This window comes from Erinaceus europaeus, chromosome 4, assembly GCF_950295315.1.
Source record: "Erinaceus europaeus chromosome 4, mEriEur2.1, whole genome shotgun sequence".
Classification (NCBI taxonomy): domain Eukaryota; kingdom Metazoa; phylum Chordata; class Mammalia; order Eulipotyphla; family Erinaceidae; genus Erinaceus; species Erinaceus europaeus.
Window position 1 is genome coordinate 42,047,449 of NC_080165.1, and position 18,108 is coordinate 42,065,556.

Sequence of the window (18,108 nt, forward strand, 5' to 3'; positions counted from 1 at the left end):
CAGCAGCAACAACAGCAACAACAACCACAAGGGGAAAAGTATGGCTGTCAGGAGCAGAGAACTCGTGGTGCAGTCATCAAGCCCTAGCCATAACCCTGGAGGCAGGGAGAGAGGGAGAGAGGGAGAGAGAGAGAAACAAGAAAGAAATAAGAAACAAGGACAGAAGGGAAAACACAAGGTGAAACTTGAACTGGGTGTAGTATATTACACCAAAGAAAAAGACTCTGGGGAAGGAGGGCAAGGGAGGGGTAGGAAAGGGGTCTGGGGTCCTAGTGCATGATGGAGGAAAAAGATCAAAGTTTGGGATGAGAGTGCTTTGCAGACACTTTGTGGGGAGATGAGAAATTGTACCTATGACAATAACTGTACTATAAGCCACAATCCTTCAATAAAATTATAAAAAATGAACAAGCTGACTGGAAACACACACACACACACACACACACACACACACTGAAGGGAACAAAGTTGAAGGAATGAGGAGGGACTAATTGAGATTGAAGCTGATTAAAAATGGAGGGGGTTGGTCAAGATCACAGAGAAGGAAAGTAAGAATGGAAGACTAATTGTTGAAGTCTACAATTACAAATTCAGTAAGAGCAATTATACTGAAGGAATATGACAGACCCCAGATTACAAAGTACCAAGTAGGAACCAGGCGGTGGTGAACAGTGAACAAGGACCCAGGTTAAAGTCCCTGGTCCTCATCTGCAGGGGGAAAGCTTCACAAATGGTGAAGTAATGCTGCAGGTATCTTTCTGTCTCTCTCCCTGTCTCCACCTCCCCTCTCAAATTCTCTGTGTCTCTATCAAATGATAAATAAATAAGTAAATATATTCAAAGTACCAAATAGTGGTCAGAAAGTGGGGGAGGTGCAGTCCAGCAGCAGGGAAGACATTCTCTAGAGAAAGTGAACAATGAGAAGGAATGAAGAGCAGTGGAGGCAAAAGGTAATGGGGTCTCAATACGGGTTATGTCTTCCCTGGTGGTCTTGTGTTAGGATTCGGTGCTTTCTCAATAAGAGGTTACCGGAGAAGAAAAGTAAGAACAAAGTAGAAAAGACTAAAACTTCTAAGGAAGAAGTTTGGAAAAGAAAAAAAAAATCACTGAGTCTTTGAGTTAGACTGGAACTTGAATAATTTAGCTTAGCCTTTCTCTCCCCCTCTCTGTCTTCCCCTCCTCTCTCTATTTCTCTCTGTCCTATCTAACAATGATGACATCAATAACAACACTAATAACTACAACAACAATAAAAAGCAACATGGGCAACAAAAGGAAAAATAAATAAATACAAAAAATTATAAAAAATAAAGATAAGACTTTCTCATTTTAATAGTAGAAATATTTTCTAATTAGTGGAGTTATAATTACCAACTCATGTTAAAATAAGAACTCTTTTTACCTTAGCAAAGGAGAAATCAATGGCTGCAGTATATTATTTTAACACATTGGGTATCAATATATGTACAAAAGGTCATGACCCTAAAACAAAATACTCTTGTACTAATGCTATATATATTTTATTTATTTATTTATTCCCTTTCGTTGCCCTTGTTGTTTTATTGTTGTAGTTATTATTGTTGTTGTCGTTGTTGGATAGGACAGAGAGAAATGGAGAGAGGAGGGGAAGACAGAGAGGAGGAGAGAAAGATAGACACCTGCAGACCTGCTTCACCGCCTGTGAAGCGACTCCCCTGCAGGTGGGGAGCCGGGGTTCGAACCGGGATCCTTATACCGGTCCTTGTGTTTTGCGCCACCTGCGCTTAACCCGCTGCGCTACAGCCCGACTCCCCTAATGCTATATTTTTAGTCTATTATTATATTTTTGTGGTTTTCTATTTGGAAAAAATGGGAAATTTATTTGACTCTGAAGGAAGGGAAAATCACATATCCTTCACACAGGAAAAATACTGCTTTAAAATTAATGAAAATTTAGTTTGTAATAGCTCACCGTGTGTCAGGATTCTTGAAGTTCTAAGTTAAATTAATTTCTTTTATCATTACAAGTAAAATCATTACAATTTCTTTTATCATTACAAGTAAAATCCAAGGAAGTGCATTATACAGTTTTCAAGATGGCCTCTGACTTTTAAGCAGGTAGAAACACACTTTTATTTATATCATTAATTTATTTAAAGGAAGGAAAGAAATTAAGGAAATATAATCAAAACAGCTGATAAAGTTAAAACAAACTGGACAAAGAAATACAGTTTTTCAAGAAAATAATTCAAGGGAATAATATATTTTCCAATGATACAATTAAAAGATTGAATCACAGTAAGTAAGAAAAACTACAAGGAGAAGAGTCAATGTTGGACAGTGAAATTAAAAGTTTTTCTAAGAGGAGTTGAATTTGGTCTTATTACATGATAAGACTAGAAAAACTTCTAAATAATAACAAATGGAAGAGAAATCTGTTCACTTTGAAGGCTATTACTAGAAATCACTGATTTTATTGGTCAAAATAGGTTAATTTACTAAGTAGAAATTCTTCTAAGAATCTAAGACACCTAAAATAAATACGAGCACATCATTTGAACTAATCCATGCAAGTAGAGGAAATTATTGAGTTGGATAAAAACTTGCATAGAAAAATCAAAGAAGTGTGAATTTCCCTTCTCCAACCCTTCTGTTGTAACATGGAACTAATAATTTTGGCAGCAAGACAACATCAGAACACAGAGATGGTAAAAGAAGAAATACATAAAAATCTTTGTACTTGTTTTTTGTTGTTGTTGTTATTTTGTTCTTGTTTGTTATTAGTGATCCAATATTGATCTATGCATTTGGGAATAACAGGGGTATAATTCCATACTGTTCCCAGTATGGAACCAGAGTTCTTTACCTCCAAACCCTCCACTGGAAACTGCAGTAGTTCTGCCAAGATCACAGATGTGGGCTGACCATGATTTCTACAACGGTCTATATTTATATATATTTGCCCATTTTTTCCTATGGTCCTGCCTTCTCTTCCTTTCTTTTTTTTTTTGAATTTTAAAAATTTATTTATCTTTTGTATAGAGTGAAGGAAATGACCAAAGCACCATTCTAACGTTCTTCCATTCTTCTCTTCCTTTCTAAGTCACACCTGTGTAGGACTTCTTCCAAATGCCCTTTTGTCTTCTTTGCTTTTCTGGATCCTGATGGAATTAGAGTTTAGAGTCCTCTGGTTATCTTCCCCTAACATTTCTCCCCTCTAGGAGTATAGATTAAATTCTTTATGGGGTGCAGCAGGTGGGAGCTCTTGTCTCTGCAATTGCTTCTCTGCTGGACATTTGCATTGGCAAGTTGATCTATACCCCCAGCCTGCTCCTATCTTTCCATAGTGTTGTAGGGCTCTGGAGAGGTGAAGTCCCAGGACACAGTGATGAGATCATTTGTCCTGAAAGGTAAAGATGGAATCATAGAAGCATCTGTAATTTGGTGGCTGAAAGGTGGTAAGATATGAAACAGGGAAAAAGAAAGCAGAGAGGCAGAGACAGAGTTAAAGACAGCACTGGGATCAAATATCTGTCACACACATGGCAAAGAAGAGCACTATCCAAGCAAGCTATTTTATCAGGCTTGTACCCATTTCTTTCATCTAGTATTGTCAGGCAGCCCCCCTGCACCATCCTCCATTGCTGACACTATGGCCTATTTACATAATCATTGTTTTGCCTGAGACCCGCCCTGCCTGAAGGGTATTAATTAATCCCACCGGTTAAAACCTTAGCAACAGTTGCTATGGAAGCTTTTTACCTTCCCACTCTTTCCTTTTCTCCACCCCCTTTCCTAGCCATTTCCTTTTCCAACTTGGCACTTCTGGTTAAAATATATATAAAAGTGTTGTCTCTGATCAATAAAGACACATTGCGTTCCCACTCCATCACGAGTTCCTGGTCTATCACGCACATCGCTGAGTAAGCAGCAACCCAGGCTGGCTCTGGTCAAGTTCCCATCAACCCAGAGAGTACGTACCCAGGAAGAAACACCCTCACGCTAGCCCAGCATAGTATGATAGAAGCAAAGGATAGAAGAATATGCTTTGTATGGTATAGAACCACAAGGAGGGGGACCATTAAAGTTCAGGAAATTCATTACTTACATTCTAAAAAAAGAAAAGAAACCTAGGGCAAGAAAAAAATTGAGATAATTTTTCTTGTTTGATATCAGAAAGATAAAAGATCCAAATGTTAAATTATGTAAGCCTTCCATAAAAGATTTCCTAATAGTCACTCAAAACAGACAACTTACAATGTGCTAAAGTATCATCTAGTGTAGGAGGTTTATCATACATTTTTTTTAAAAGGAACCTCCACCATAAATAACAATAAAGAAGATAAGTATGTTTTGGATTATCTGCAAAACCAAATTTGATAACCAAAAGAAAGGAGATGCTTAGATTTATGAGTACAAATTGAATCTTAACAGGTTACATAGTGACATTAAATATATGTAAAATCATAGAATATATGTGCATATATTACTTTTAATAATATATGTTAAATGTATATATAATTTACAGGCATCTCCAGAATGAAAGTGCTGACTTCATAAATGACCAAAGAGAATGCAGTAACCATGTCTTCCTGAAGCATCTTCTTTGCTTTGTATACAAGGACACTCAATAATCACGTGGTAACTGTAATCTTCACAGCACACACCAGGTAAAGTCATACGGGTAAACAACAAGAAATTGACCATCTTTAATGCCAGAAAAGAGTTTTCATCACACACTGCCTCTGCTAACAATTTAATACTGAACTTCCCAATCTCCAGAAATAAAATAAAATGTATTTGGGGGGCTAGACAGTAGTGCACCAGCTTAAGTGCACATAGTGCAAATCACAAGGATCTGGGTTCAAGTCCCCAGATCCCCACCTGCAGGGGGAAAGCTTCACAAGTGGTAAAGCAGGGCTGCAGGTGTCTCTCTCTCCCTATCTTCTTCTCAATTTCTCTCTCTGTTTCCCCTTCCTCTCAATTTCTCCTCTGTCTCTACCCAATAAATAAATAGAGATAATAGGAAAAAAATAAAAAAGAATCATACTATTAAACATTATTACTACCAGTGGTATTATTATTGAATTTATTACAGTGGTGGAGACAAACCTAAGAGAATCATATAATTACAATTTTTTATTGTTGGTATGGGGAGATAGCATAATGATTATGCAAACAGACTCTCATGCCTAATGCTCTGAGGTCTCAGGTTCAATCCCCCACACCATCATAAGCCAGAGCTGAGCAGTGCTCTGGTATCAAAACAAAACAAACAAAAACAATTTATTATTGTCATCAGTAGGATGATTGCTACCCAACATAAACTGAAAATGTAGTCTTATTACATAGTGATTAACTGTGAGATTTCAACACATCTTTTAAACCAGTCTATGCCCTGACATTCACTGTATAAAGTAGAGATAAAAAATACCTATCCTACATACGGGATATGTTTTCGTCACAACATCATGCATAACACTTCAGCTCCATAGAATATTAAAAATGTCTGCAGTGGAAGAGAAAAAGCTTACTACTAGTATATTACTTCATAGATGCTATTTCATATTTATGTTTACAGAAAAATATCCAGGTAGAAAAATACACAAAGGATGAAGGGAAGGTAGTTTTTTGATTTTCTGTAAGAAATAAAACAATACATCATAGCAGAAGGGTATAAGAAGGGAGCAGGAGAAGAATGAAGAGATTCCTTTCTTGATCTTAATAGTGGAACATGGAAAATTAAACTAATAGAAAAACCGCCTTCAAATAAATGAATCTAATTTGGAACAGTCCTCACACAATGACACATAGCACATGATAAAGAAACCCTTCAAATAAAAAATTATTGAAAAAAGAAAATACTTCTGATTAGAGAAACTGTTCTCTCTATGTGTGTATGTGTATTCATTCTCTTAAAAAATTACAAGTAGTGGGGGCAGGCAGTGGTGCACCTGGTTAAAGTGCTCACATTAAAGTGCACAAGGACACAGGTTCAAACCCCTGGTCCCCACCTGCTGGGGGAAAGCTTCACAAGTGGTGAAGCAGGACTGCAAGTGTCCCTGTCTCTCTCTATCTCCCCCTCCACTCTCGATTTCTCTTTGTCTCTATCCAATAATAAATAAAAATATAAAAAAAGAAAAATAAATAAATAAAATATTTTTAAAAAAATTACAAGTAGTAAGAGAGAGAGGGTAAAAGAACAGAACATCACTATCTCAGAAAGAAATCCGATAAAAGGTAAAGATAGTGAACACAACTTCGGGGCAACTCAAAACAAAAACCTAGTCAAAGGTATCCGAAGTGATTAAATACAGCCCAAAATATTTTTTTAATTTAATTTAATTTATTTATTCCCTTTTGTTGCCCTTGTTGTTTTATTGTTGTAGTTATTATTGATGTCGTTGTTGTTGGATAGGACAGAGAGAAATGGAGAGAGGAGGGGAAGACAGAGAGGGGGAGAGAAAGACAGACACCTGCAGACCTGCTTCACCGCCTGTGAAGGGACCTGCCTGCAGGTGGGGAGCCGGGGGCTCGAACCGGGATTCTGACGCCGGTCCTTGAGCTTAGCGCCACCTGCGCTTAACCCGCTGTGCTACAGCACGACTCCCCAAAAATATTTTTAGAAAAAAATTTGTCTAAATTATTTTGAAGGTAGTTCAGTGAACAGAAACATATATAAGACCACATGTGGACAAAAATCATCTAAATCTTGCTGAATCTATTTTTTATAATTTAATTCTTTCTATTTTGACAAATATAGCTATTTTTTATATTTTACCTATTTTTCTAATCAACTAGAAATAAAATTAGTTTTTTTAAAAAAGCAGAATGCTGACATACACAGTGATTCAAGCATCAGACTTATAAATGTGAGGCTTTGTGTTCAATCTTTAGCAATGCATGTGCCAGAGTGATGTTCAGCTTCTCCCACCCTCATTAGTAATTTTATTTTTAAAGAAAAGAAACAGGATAAATACAAATTTATGTGACATGCTTTTCACCATATTATGTTCCAGTGAGGACATATGGATGGCTGGGATCAAGCACAGTAAGAGTTCAGGATGACAGTAAGTTAATATGATTTTCTTGCAGAGGCTGGAAAAAAATATATGACAAGATAGACCAAGCAACAAGGAAAAAAACAACAACCTGTAACTCATATAATTATTAAATTATCCTGTCAAAGTGATTCTGGGCTTGTGCTCTCATGTCCTATCACTATCTGAGCAGACAGTAGAGCTTAGAGGATGGAACACTCTATGGAAGGCTGTCCCTTTTTCTCTAGCTTGTTCTCTCCACTAAAAGATTCCCTTTGTACTCTGGAGTACTCATTAGTTATTGGCTGTTGCGTTTTCCCAGGAAAATAGGTATGGGGTGGGGTGTGTTAATGAATATCACAAGGATTAATGGTTTTCGTAAGCAACAGGAAAGATTAATAGGCAAGTACATTGGACATAGACAAATGGTAATGGAAAAATTCTGAGATGAGTAATATATAATTAAAAGTCAACACAGCAATATAAGAATAAGCTGTAACTTATTTGAAGTGCAATTTGCAGGTAAAAAATGAACTAAGGAAAATGAATATTATTAACTAAGTTTAATATGTAGTTAACATAAACCTAATTCCACTGAAATTTAAACATTATAAAATGTGCAAATACGTAGATCTTTTACTTTATAAATGGTTTTGTTAAAATGTATCTATCCAAAAATATCTATGAATAAAATATTCTTCCATATTACCTTTCACACTGACTGTGTGAATTTGAAGATTTCAATTCTTTTATATAGCATTAGAACATATGCTTGAGAGAGGAGTTCTGCATGGTGTCCTTTATTGAATATATATGAGTATATGGTTTATGCCAGAGTGATTATGTAAATTCAGAGATGCTCAAATGAGGGGGGCCTACGTCAGATCTGCATTCAGGAGTCTATGGCTCCAAGAATCCCAGCTGTATCCTTCTTAATAGATCAAACTGAAAGATTCTCTCACTGGAAAATAATGTCTTCAAAATTATATGAAAAAGATGATTCAAGTTTTATCTTTTAGTCCCAGCAATATTTCTTCTTTTATTGTTTTACTGAGGAGGGAGTTAATGGTTTACAGTAAAGTTGTTGATATCCTAGTAGTCTCTAAGGAGATAACAGATAAGTGACACTTAATGAAAGTAATAACATTTATGAGATTGCCATTCAATATTAAAAAGACACAAATCTTTCTAAAACCAGAACTGATCTGGCTTTCTTGTATATATTTTCCTCCCAAGTCTTTACCAAATCCCATTATATAGAAATCACTTTATCCAGTTAAATAAAACAATAAATCTAGTTAATTTTTGCAAATGGATTAATAAATTGAATTGAATCATTTAAGTCATATGATTGTCTGATCATGACCAACTGTTTTAAGTTAGTATATTAAGTATTTTAGACACTTTTCTTTGCAAAGGTTGCATGATCTAATAAATTCCCATATGCCTCAACATGTGCCAACACTACTAGGTTATCTTCAATCCAGCTGCTGTTATGATAATAGCTGCCAACTTTCAAACAACTGAAGAGAATAATGAATCAGCTTCAACTTGGCTCATAAATAAACTTATACAGCTCCCAGCTAAAACATAGGCCGATTTCAACTGTAAAGAAAATTAATTAAAAGTATTTCACCTCCAGTGTTTGAAAACATGGCACCACAATGCTGCTGAATTAGTAGTTTAAAGCATGTAGCTTCAGGTAAGCTTTCAAAATTTGGATTTCTTAAATGCTGTGTGTTGTTTCAAATATAGGGGTTTCTGAGGAAACATTAGAAAATGCCTGGTCTCTAGTTCACAGCATGAATTTTCAAGACTCACATTTACTGAATAAAAAAATAAACTAAATAAATGAATGTGATTCTTGTTTATTAAAGGCTCATTGAAAAAAAAAAGAAGAAGAATTGGGGAGGGGAGCAGATAACATAATAGTTTTACAAAGAGACTCTCATGCCTGAGGCTCTAAAGTCCCAACTTCACTTCTACTCCTCACCATAAACAGTGCTCTGGTAAACAAACAAATAACAACAACAACAAAAATAATTCAAAGGTTTTGAAGGAAATAAAATAAAAAATGTAAAGGTGGTGTATTGCACCAAAGTAAAAGACTCTGGGGTGGGTGGGTAGAGAGAGTACAGGTCCAAAAAGGATGACAGAGGACCTAGTGGGGGTTGTATTGTTATGTGGAAAACTGAGAAATGTTATGCAAGTACAAACTATTGTATTTAATGTCAAATGTAATACATTAATCCCCCAATAAAGAAATTACAAAAATAAATAAATAAAAAAGGGCCATACTCATGTTAAAAAGCAGACAGAAGAGAATAGTAAACACAATTTTAAAGTGAAGTCATTTCATGAAGAGTGTTAGACATAACATAAAAGCAACTAGAGTATTGTGGTTGATTTTTAAGAATGACTTTCTCTGTCTGACCCATCTTGGATGGAGCTAGAAGGAATTATGTTAAGTGAGCTAAGTCAGAAAGACAAAGATGAGTATGGGATGATCCCACTCATGAACAGAAGTTGAGAAAGAAGAACAGAAAGGGAAACTAAAAGCAGGATTTGACAGAGTTTGGAGTACGGCAACAAAATAAAAATCTCTGAATTGAGGATGAAGGTGGATGTTCGGCTTCCCTTAGGGGTGGGGGGGGGGGGAGATGGGATGGGACACAGTCTTTCGGTGGTGGGAATGATGTTTATGTACACTACTACACTACTACAACTCCCTGTATCAAACTTTTTAGTGCACAGGCCATAGGCTGAGTCTTTGAAATGCTGTTTCTCTTAAAAGCTTAGACCAGGGAGAACAGAAGCAACCGGTGGCATTACTCTGTAAGACACAGCTATACTCAAATAATGTCAAAGGACATAAATTTTGGTGATGTTGTGTATGGTACAAAAAATCCTAACAAAGGGATTTTCAAAGTTAACCCAATTGCTAAAGAATTTGATTACAGCAATAACTATCTATTGCCTTCTTAAACCCTAAGACAACAGGAACCTCCCTTTTCTTCTATAGAGCATATATTTCTTCCAGTCCTGGAACCTCTAGGGTGGGGCTCACATTCCTGCATGCTTCTCTCAATTCACACCAAATGATATTGCTTCACTTCAGACTGTGTCCAGAGACATCAAGCGTGGAAATGTCAACCATTCAGCCTCATTACTCAGATGTGACCTTTCCTTTCATAGGATTCTCTAATTCCATTTCAGGTGGTTCACTTCCTAACAAAGTCCCAAAACCTAGATATAGACCAGGTCCCATGATATAGGGCATATGTTCACATGTATCCATAAATTAGGGCAAAATATATACCTTAAAGCAAAAGTGCACAATAGTCTGCAGTGAGTCAGTATATGCAGCAAGCAAGTAGAAAGACCGAAAAAGACACCATAAAGTTCCTAATGAAATAGTGTCTACTTAGATAACCTCCCCCACCTACTTCCTATACCATTGGTGAAATATTACAGGCTCTTCACATGAAAGATGTATTTGGAAACTCAGCCCCATGGGTATGGGAAATGAAAAGCAGACTAAATAAATAGTATTACTTCAAACTAAAAAGTATCTATATGCTAAAAGCAAACTACACAGGGAAAACTAAGCAACCCAGTAAATGGGAGAAGATATTTGCATACTATACATACAACAAGCAACTGATATCAAAAACCTGTAAATAATTGGGGCAGCTCTATAAAAGAAAAAGAAAAAGAAGAAACTGGGCCAGAAAACTGAGCAGTTTTCTAAAGAAGAGATACACATGGCCCACAGACATATAAAGAAATTTTCCATTTCACTTATTGTTAGAGATGTGTGAATTAAAACTACACTGAGATTCCATCTTACACTTGTGAGAATGAGCTACATCAACAAAACAGGAAATGACAGGTGTTGGTGAGGTTGTGAAGAAGAAGGGACTTTGCCACACTACTGGTAGAAATGCAAACTGGTGCCCCTTTGGAAGAATGTACAGAGTCCTTAAATAGACAAAAATAGAAATACCTTACAACCCAGCAATACTCTTAGGCATTTATCCAAAGTATATTCAATCATTAATTCAAAGGGATATATGCACCACTGTGTTCATAGCTACATTATTCTCAATAGCCAAAAAGTAGACGCAGACTAAATGTCCATTCACAGATGACTGGCTAAAGAAATTATAGGATATATACTTCATGGAATACTATTCTTCAATAAAAAAGATGATTTTGTGTCCTTTGGGACAAAACAGATGGAACTGGAAGTGATTACACTTATAAAATAAGTAAAGAAGTGAATAAACACTATGCAGCTATTAAGAACAGTGAACCCACTTTCTTTCTCTGACCCATCTTGGATGGAGCTAGAAGGAATTATGTTAAGCAAGCTAAGTCAGACAGATAAAGAAGAGTATGGGATGATCCCACTCATTCTAACCTGAGGGTGAAATTTTATACCACAGCCGCATCTGCCCAAACTGATTTATACAATTAGAGTCAATTTTTTTTTTATTATAAATCATTTTACTGCAGGGTTAGGCATAATGGACGGCTGTTGATACATGGGTGTAATTTTTCATTTCCCCGTGACAGATGTATGCATAATACAAGTCAATTTTTAAAAGAAATATCCTGATCAGACACACACTCTAATTTGGTGACTCACAACATTTGAAATTGATATTGCCGGTGGATAAGTGTGAGATGGGGTATCTTCTTTAGCTATCCCCTCCTATCTTTTCTAGGGATTGCTGACATTTTCAAAGTTGGAAGTGCTGGAGATTCCTAGATAGATAGTACATGATTCTGAGATCTTTCAGTCAATTTGAACAGTTCTAGAAAAGATGTATGGATACCTCAGAGTAACACAAAATCTAGAAAAAGGATACTAAGGTTGGCCAATAAAAAAAAGAGACTACTTCTTTTTTTTCTCCCCCCCCCCCCCCCACTTCTACAGCCAAAGACTTGCTCAGGCAACCTCAACCATTAAGGCTTTTAACTACTCTCTCCCCTCCCCCACCCTTCTTTCCTCTAGGGCTAGCACTGGGGGTCTGTGACTTCACTATTCCTAGTAGTCATTTTATCTCCTTTTTTAAAAAAATTTTTTTATTTAATTATTGCCTTTGGGTCAATCAAAGAAAGATAGGATTGAAATGCAGGTCTACCATAGAATGCTGTGATATATATATATGGCACAACTTTTTTTTTTTTAAAGACATCCTTCCTCAAGTCCTGGTTGGCCTGGATTTCTTCTTTTCTTTTTTTTTTTCCTTTGGGGGGGGGGAATTAATGGTTTACATTCAACAGTAAATAATAATAATAATAACAATAATAATAATACAATAGTTGGTACATATGTAACACTCTAAGCCTCCACCTAGGTCCTCCTTTGCCAACATGTTTCAGGACCTGAACACTTCCTCCTGTCCCAGGGTCCTTTACTTTGGTGCAAGACATCAAATCTAGTCCAAGTTCTGATAAGGCAACACTTTTAGACTTACTTATTTTTTTAAATATGGTATATTTATTATTTACTTATTGTTTTGGATAAGGACAAAGAGATACTGAGAGAGAGAGAGAGAGAAAGACACCTGCAGCTCTGCTTCACTACTGGAGCAGATTTCTCCCCACAATTTGGGGGTTGGGGACACTTTACCAGGTGCACCACTGCCCAGCCCCAAGATCTATTAATTTTTATGCAAGAGAAAGAAAGGAGAGGTCAGAAGATCACTTTGATGTATGTGGCACTAAGGAAATAAGCCTGGGACCTCAGGCATACAAATTCTGCACTCTTTTGATAAGACACCTCCCCAACTTTTGAGAAAGCTGTTTTTTTGTTGTTGTTGTTGCTGTGGTTGTTTGGTTGTGTTTAATTTTCAATGCTTTAATTGTACACAACACAAAAGAAAACTGAGACAGTATATGAAAGCAAAGCAGCTTAATTCATAAGCAGAATGGACAACTTTTAACAAGTCGAGTTTAATACATAATAATGTTGCTGAGTTTAGTGAGTTCTTTGTATATTTTGGTTATTAGCCCTTTATCTGATGTATGCATATAAAGATCTCTCACTTTCAGCATGGTGTCTTTCCGTTTTGGGGATAGTTCCTTTTGGTATGCAGAAGCTTCTCAGTTTGATATAGTCCCATTGGTTTACTTTGATTTTTGTTTTTCACTCTGTTGGTCTTGAATCTTCTAAGGCATTTCTGAAGCTTTTTTTAAAAAAATATTTATTTACTTATTCCCTTTTCTTGCCCTTGTTTTTTTATTGTTATAGTTATTATTGTTGTTGTTATTGATGTTGTCATTGTTGGAGAGGACAGAAATGGAGAGAGGAGGGGAAGACAGAGGGGAGAGAAAGAGAGACCTGCAGACCTATTTCACCTCTTGTGAAGCAACTTCCCTGCAGGTGGAGAGCTGGGGGCTCGAACTGGGATCCTCACACCAGTCCTTGTGCTTTGCGTCACTTTTGCTGCACTACTGCCCCCCCCCCCTTTAAATAGAGGTGAGGCAGGGAGAGATAGAGAGTAACAGAGGGAGGGAAGGACAAACTACAATACTGCTCCATTGCTTGTGATGGTTGCCCCATCTGCAGGTGGGGACAGGGACTTCAATATGGGTTCTTGCTCATGGTAATGTATGCTCCACCAAGTGAGCCACCAGCCGACTCAAGAGACTATTTTCTAACACTTTGATATCATCATATTTTGAACTCTGTACAGCTCACTGATGATGTTGAGCTGTTCAAGACACAACAGACTTAATGAATTCACCTTTGGAACAACATGAAAGGCTAGAACTTGTAGAATGTTGCCCCATTAAGTAGCCACAGTAGTTCTCTAAACACTGAGTCAGCATTCCCCCATGTAGAGGTAAGGAAAGGTGTTGATTCCTTAACCTCTTTGAATTACAGTAATGCAACAAACTATTTGGAACGTGGTCTGGTCTGTTCTGTACAACAAGATGCATGTCTACACATGGAAAAGCCTTGTGCAACAGGTATGAATTGTGCACATTAATGACTATGGTTCTAGTAAACAAGTAGCAAGACATTTCATGGGTATAATAATTTATATGCCATTTTTGAGAACATTCCATTCAACAGGGCCAATGTGCCCCAAAGGATTATCTCGCATAAGGTATATTTACCTATAATAACCGAGGATAAATGCAAGGGACAGCCACAAGTGAACAGCATATCAAACATAAACATCTTTTTCCATTAACTTGAATCTTTAAAATATTTAACCTTAGTTCTGTTCAAGATCTGAAAGTATTAGAGATGGTAGAGATCTGTTGTTTGAAAGCTGTATATAGTAAACGATTATAATTATACAATTCTGGAGTAAACATCCCTTCTGTTTGTTTATTTGAATATTCAATTACCTGTATATGTTTGAATACACAGTAAGTGTCTTTATATCTGGTGGTTTGATTAATCAAGAGGAGCCTTGAGGTGAAGAAAAAAATAGAAAGACACACAAAGGAAAGAAGAAGAAAGTAAACTGAAAAAGAAAAAGATTTTAAAAACTTACATGTATTCAGGGTAAGTAACTAACTGAAGGTGGAAAAAATAATTGCCTGCAATTTGTATAAAGTAATCATATCCATGCAGTACTTTGACATGGTACAATGTACATAATTATAAATAGAAAGATGAAAATAAGTTGTGTCTTAATTAACAAAAGTAACAGAAAAAAATGAGGGGGAAAAAGCTACAGGAAATAGGAAAACCCAGGCCACAAATATGCCAAGATAAATGAAATCCCCAGAGGGGTTAACAATGCCCTAGACTTTAGAAGGCTCTGGATGACCTTGGCTAGCACTCCTATTTCCTGCATTGTATAATCACAGAAGGCATTCAATGTTTGGTAATAATGAGAAGTAGGATTTTGAAGAACATAATTATGGGCTGCAAGTGTTTTCTGTGGAAAGAAAATTACCATTCATGACTGAGATTGTGTAAATATGCCTTAATTTTGGTCAATAACAATTTGAACTTTAAAAAACAGAATCCTAAAACCTCATTCCACATCATAATTCTTCAAGCACACTACACAGATAAGTATGTAAAAGCAGAAACGTTCCAGATACTATTCAGAAATGTTACTTAGTAGAAAATTGTCTATTATGGAGTGAGATGACTTGGCCTCTCTCCATGTCAAAACCAGCTCACAACTTCAAAAGCCACATTAAAGGAGATTTAAGTAGAGCAAAGTTAAAGCCGTTTTCATCTACTAGGTCAGGTATAAAAATTATCACAATGTACATTACCTTAGAAAGACTAGCAATCTTACACAAATTAATGATATGTCATGAACAGATGGAAGGTGGCTATGAACTGAGGAGGGGAAAGAAAAAAAAAAAAAGAAAAAGAAAGAAAACCACATCAAGGGTGCCTAAGGAAACTTAAAGGCTTTGAAAGCTTTGGGGAGAAAAAAAATCTCGCCTTCTCTCTGATACCTTTAATTGTGGCTACATAAGTGCATTTTTGCCACATGCTTTTGAAAGAAAAAAAAAAAAAAAGAAATGGTTATTTTCTTAAGTACTAACAGACTTACTTCTCTTTCAGAAAATCCACCACTCTTTTGAAGTCAGCCACACAGTATTCCCTTTTCATTTCCATGAGTACAGTGTCAGAGGCAGACTGGACTGGTATGTGTAGAAAAGCGTAGACTCTGGGGTGATTAAGGATTTTTGCCATTTCCTTTAAAAAAGTATATGAAGAAAACATTAATCATTTTAACAACTTAAGAGAGTGGTTTCCCTTAGATGGCACACAAATAAATACAAGCAAATAAGCATAACTGAAAAGATACCTACCACCTACGCTCTTAGAGTGAATGTCAATTGGCAATAGATAGGAGCACATTTGGAAACAATATTATTTGGGGGGGATTTTACACAAGCATTCTTGGTTTGTTCACTGTTTCTCTTTTATGTCTCATATGTCTAAAGAGTGAAAAAAAATGACTACTTCTAAAGAAACACCTATTTGACCTCAATTCAAAAAGCTTGTTTTTGTTTTTTCAATAGAGGCAGAGAGAGACTACAGCACCAAAGCGCCAAAGCTTCCTTCATTGTAATGGGGATGGAGCTTGAACCTGGGTCATGCACATGGCAAAGCAGCACACTACCCAAGTGAAATAAGTATTTCACCAGTCATTGAAGAAATTTTCTTTTGCCTTGTTACATTATCAGAAGAAATAGCCACGTGCAAGGCAAACAGGAGTGGGTCTATAATCCTGTATCATTAAGTTTCCAGAGTTAGTACAAGTGAACAACATATTTTCATTACTAAATGCCTCATTACTCAGTTATCTAGTGAAGACATCTTTTCAAAGTATCTACTATGCAAGAGTACAATATCAGACAGTGATTCAGTCTGTTCATTGCTTGCCATTTATTGATATCTAGCTCTAAAATGTAGAATTCAGGCAAAAATAAAGAAAGAACTAGAAGAATTTATTTTTGTAAAGAGAGCAAACAGGAATGAAATAAATTAGGAATGCCAGTGTGTAAAATTCCTCCTAAAATACAAAGTTAGGGGAAAAAATGATGGAAGGAAAGGCTATAGTAATCTGATCATTTATGCCAGCAAAAAAAAAAAGAAAAAAAAAAAAAAACCATACTGCTTTCTTTAGCCCTTTGGCACTGAATGCTACTGGCTTATCAATGGAGGTTGGGGGGGGGGGGGGCGGGAGAAAGAGACATAGTCCAAAGAAACAGTACCAATCAGTATAAGAAACACACTTGTATAAAATCTGTGCTTTCTACAGGGGCAATACTCAACTGTAGATAACTTTTCAACATACAATCTATGGTTTAAAAAAAATTACATCTTAAAACATTTGTCTTTTTCTGAATAATTTATTATAATGCCTTCAATGGCTATCCACCTTCTTGAGTGTAAATAATTTAGCCACCATCAAAGTATTAAACATTTTAAAAGGAGGAAATTAAAATTTACTAATTTTAATTTTACTAGTTAAATTTTACTAATTTAAAAATTAGTAAAGTGGACACAGAATGCTAGAGAAGTTAAACCGTGGCAATGATAAGACACAAATCCATCAAACTAACACATTGCACAGTTTAACTGACATAAGACTATGCATCAATTAAACCTGATCAAAATTAAATCTCAAGAATAAAAAAGTCATATCTTCAATAAAATCTGTTTTCATATTCTCATCAACAAAACAGGTGAGAAATAACACCCTCCTCATGGAGCAATTGGCTACTACAAAAATAAAACAATTTATTATGTGCTGATGTGTAAGCACTCAATATATGGAATAACTAGTACCTTTCTCTTTAGACAGTATTTAAAGCTCATGATAACACATTTCCATGCAGACCACTGGGAATCTGCCACTAAAGAAAACATCTTTTCTATAACTGAACTATTAAGTAAAAGAGAGATACCTTTATTGATTTGCATAAAATAGGGCTGAGGAGATAGCATACTGGTTATACAAAAAGACTTTCACGCCTGAATCTCTGAGGCCCTAGGTTCAATCCCCAGCATCATCATAAGCCAGAGCTGAGCATGGCTCTGGTAAATTAAACTAAACTAAACTAAAATAAATCTGAAAAAGGCTGCAGCAAACATGACCTCAAGGCACGAAGGGTTGTACAGTTTAAGTTGGAAACAGTAGGGGTGGTCTACAATGAACAAACAGGTTACCACACTAGATGAAATACTACCCTGCTACACTATGACCATTTATCAATTAAAATGCTAATAGTAAACAAGTGGGCCAAATTTGGTGGTTTCTTCCCTTTTAGTTCTCAAAAATGAGAAGTCCCTCTAGTAAATACCTTCAGCTTCATATTACATACTCTACAACTTTATAATAGAAAACAAAAATAAATTTGACACTTAAAGTTTGCTTCTCCTACCAAAAGGGATCATGACTTACTGTACTGATAAATTAACGTAGCTCACAGAGACACTGTTGGCAAAGGTTAACCTTTGATTTCAGCACCTTTCAAAATTCTCTTAATTTTCATGGTTCAACTTACACTGAAGTATCCTCTACTAAGAGAATACTTCTATAACTCCTTGGTAACTTGTCTTTGGTTCTCTTTGCACTCTGAC

General features: G+C 36.1%; 1 protein-coding gene across 1 annotated transcript in view; it reads right to left on the reverse strand.

Annotated features, from left to right (window-relative positions):
* Window positions 1–18,108, reverse strand: part of CDKAL1 (CDK5 regulatory subunit associated protein 1 like 1) — a 603,322-nt gene that overhangs the window by 207,010 nt on the left and 378,204 nt on the right. The window contains exon 12 of the mRNA XM_060190801.1: window positions 15,566–15,711. Within this exon, the coding sequence (XP_060046784.1) occupies window positions 15,566–15,711 (146 nt within the window). The remainder of the gene's footprint in view (window positions 1–15,565; window positions 15,712–18,108) is intronic.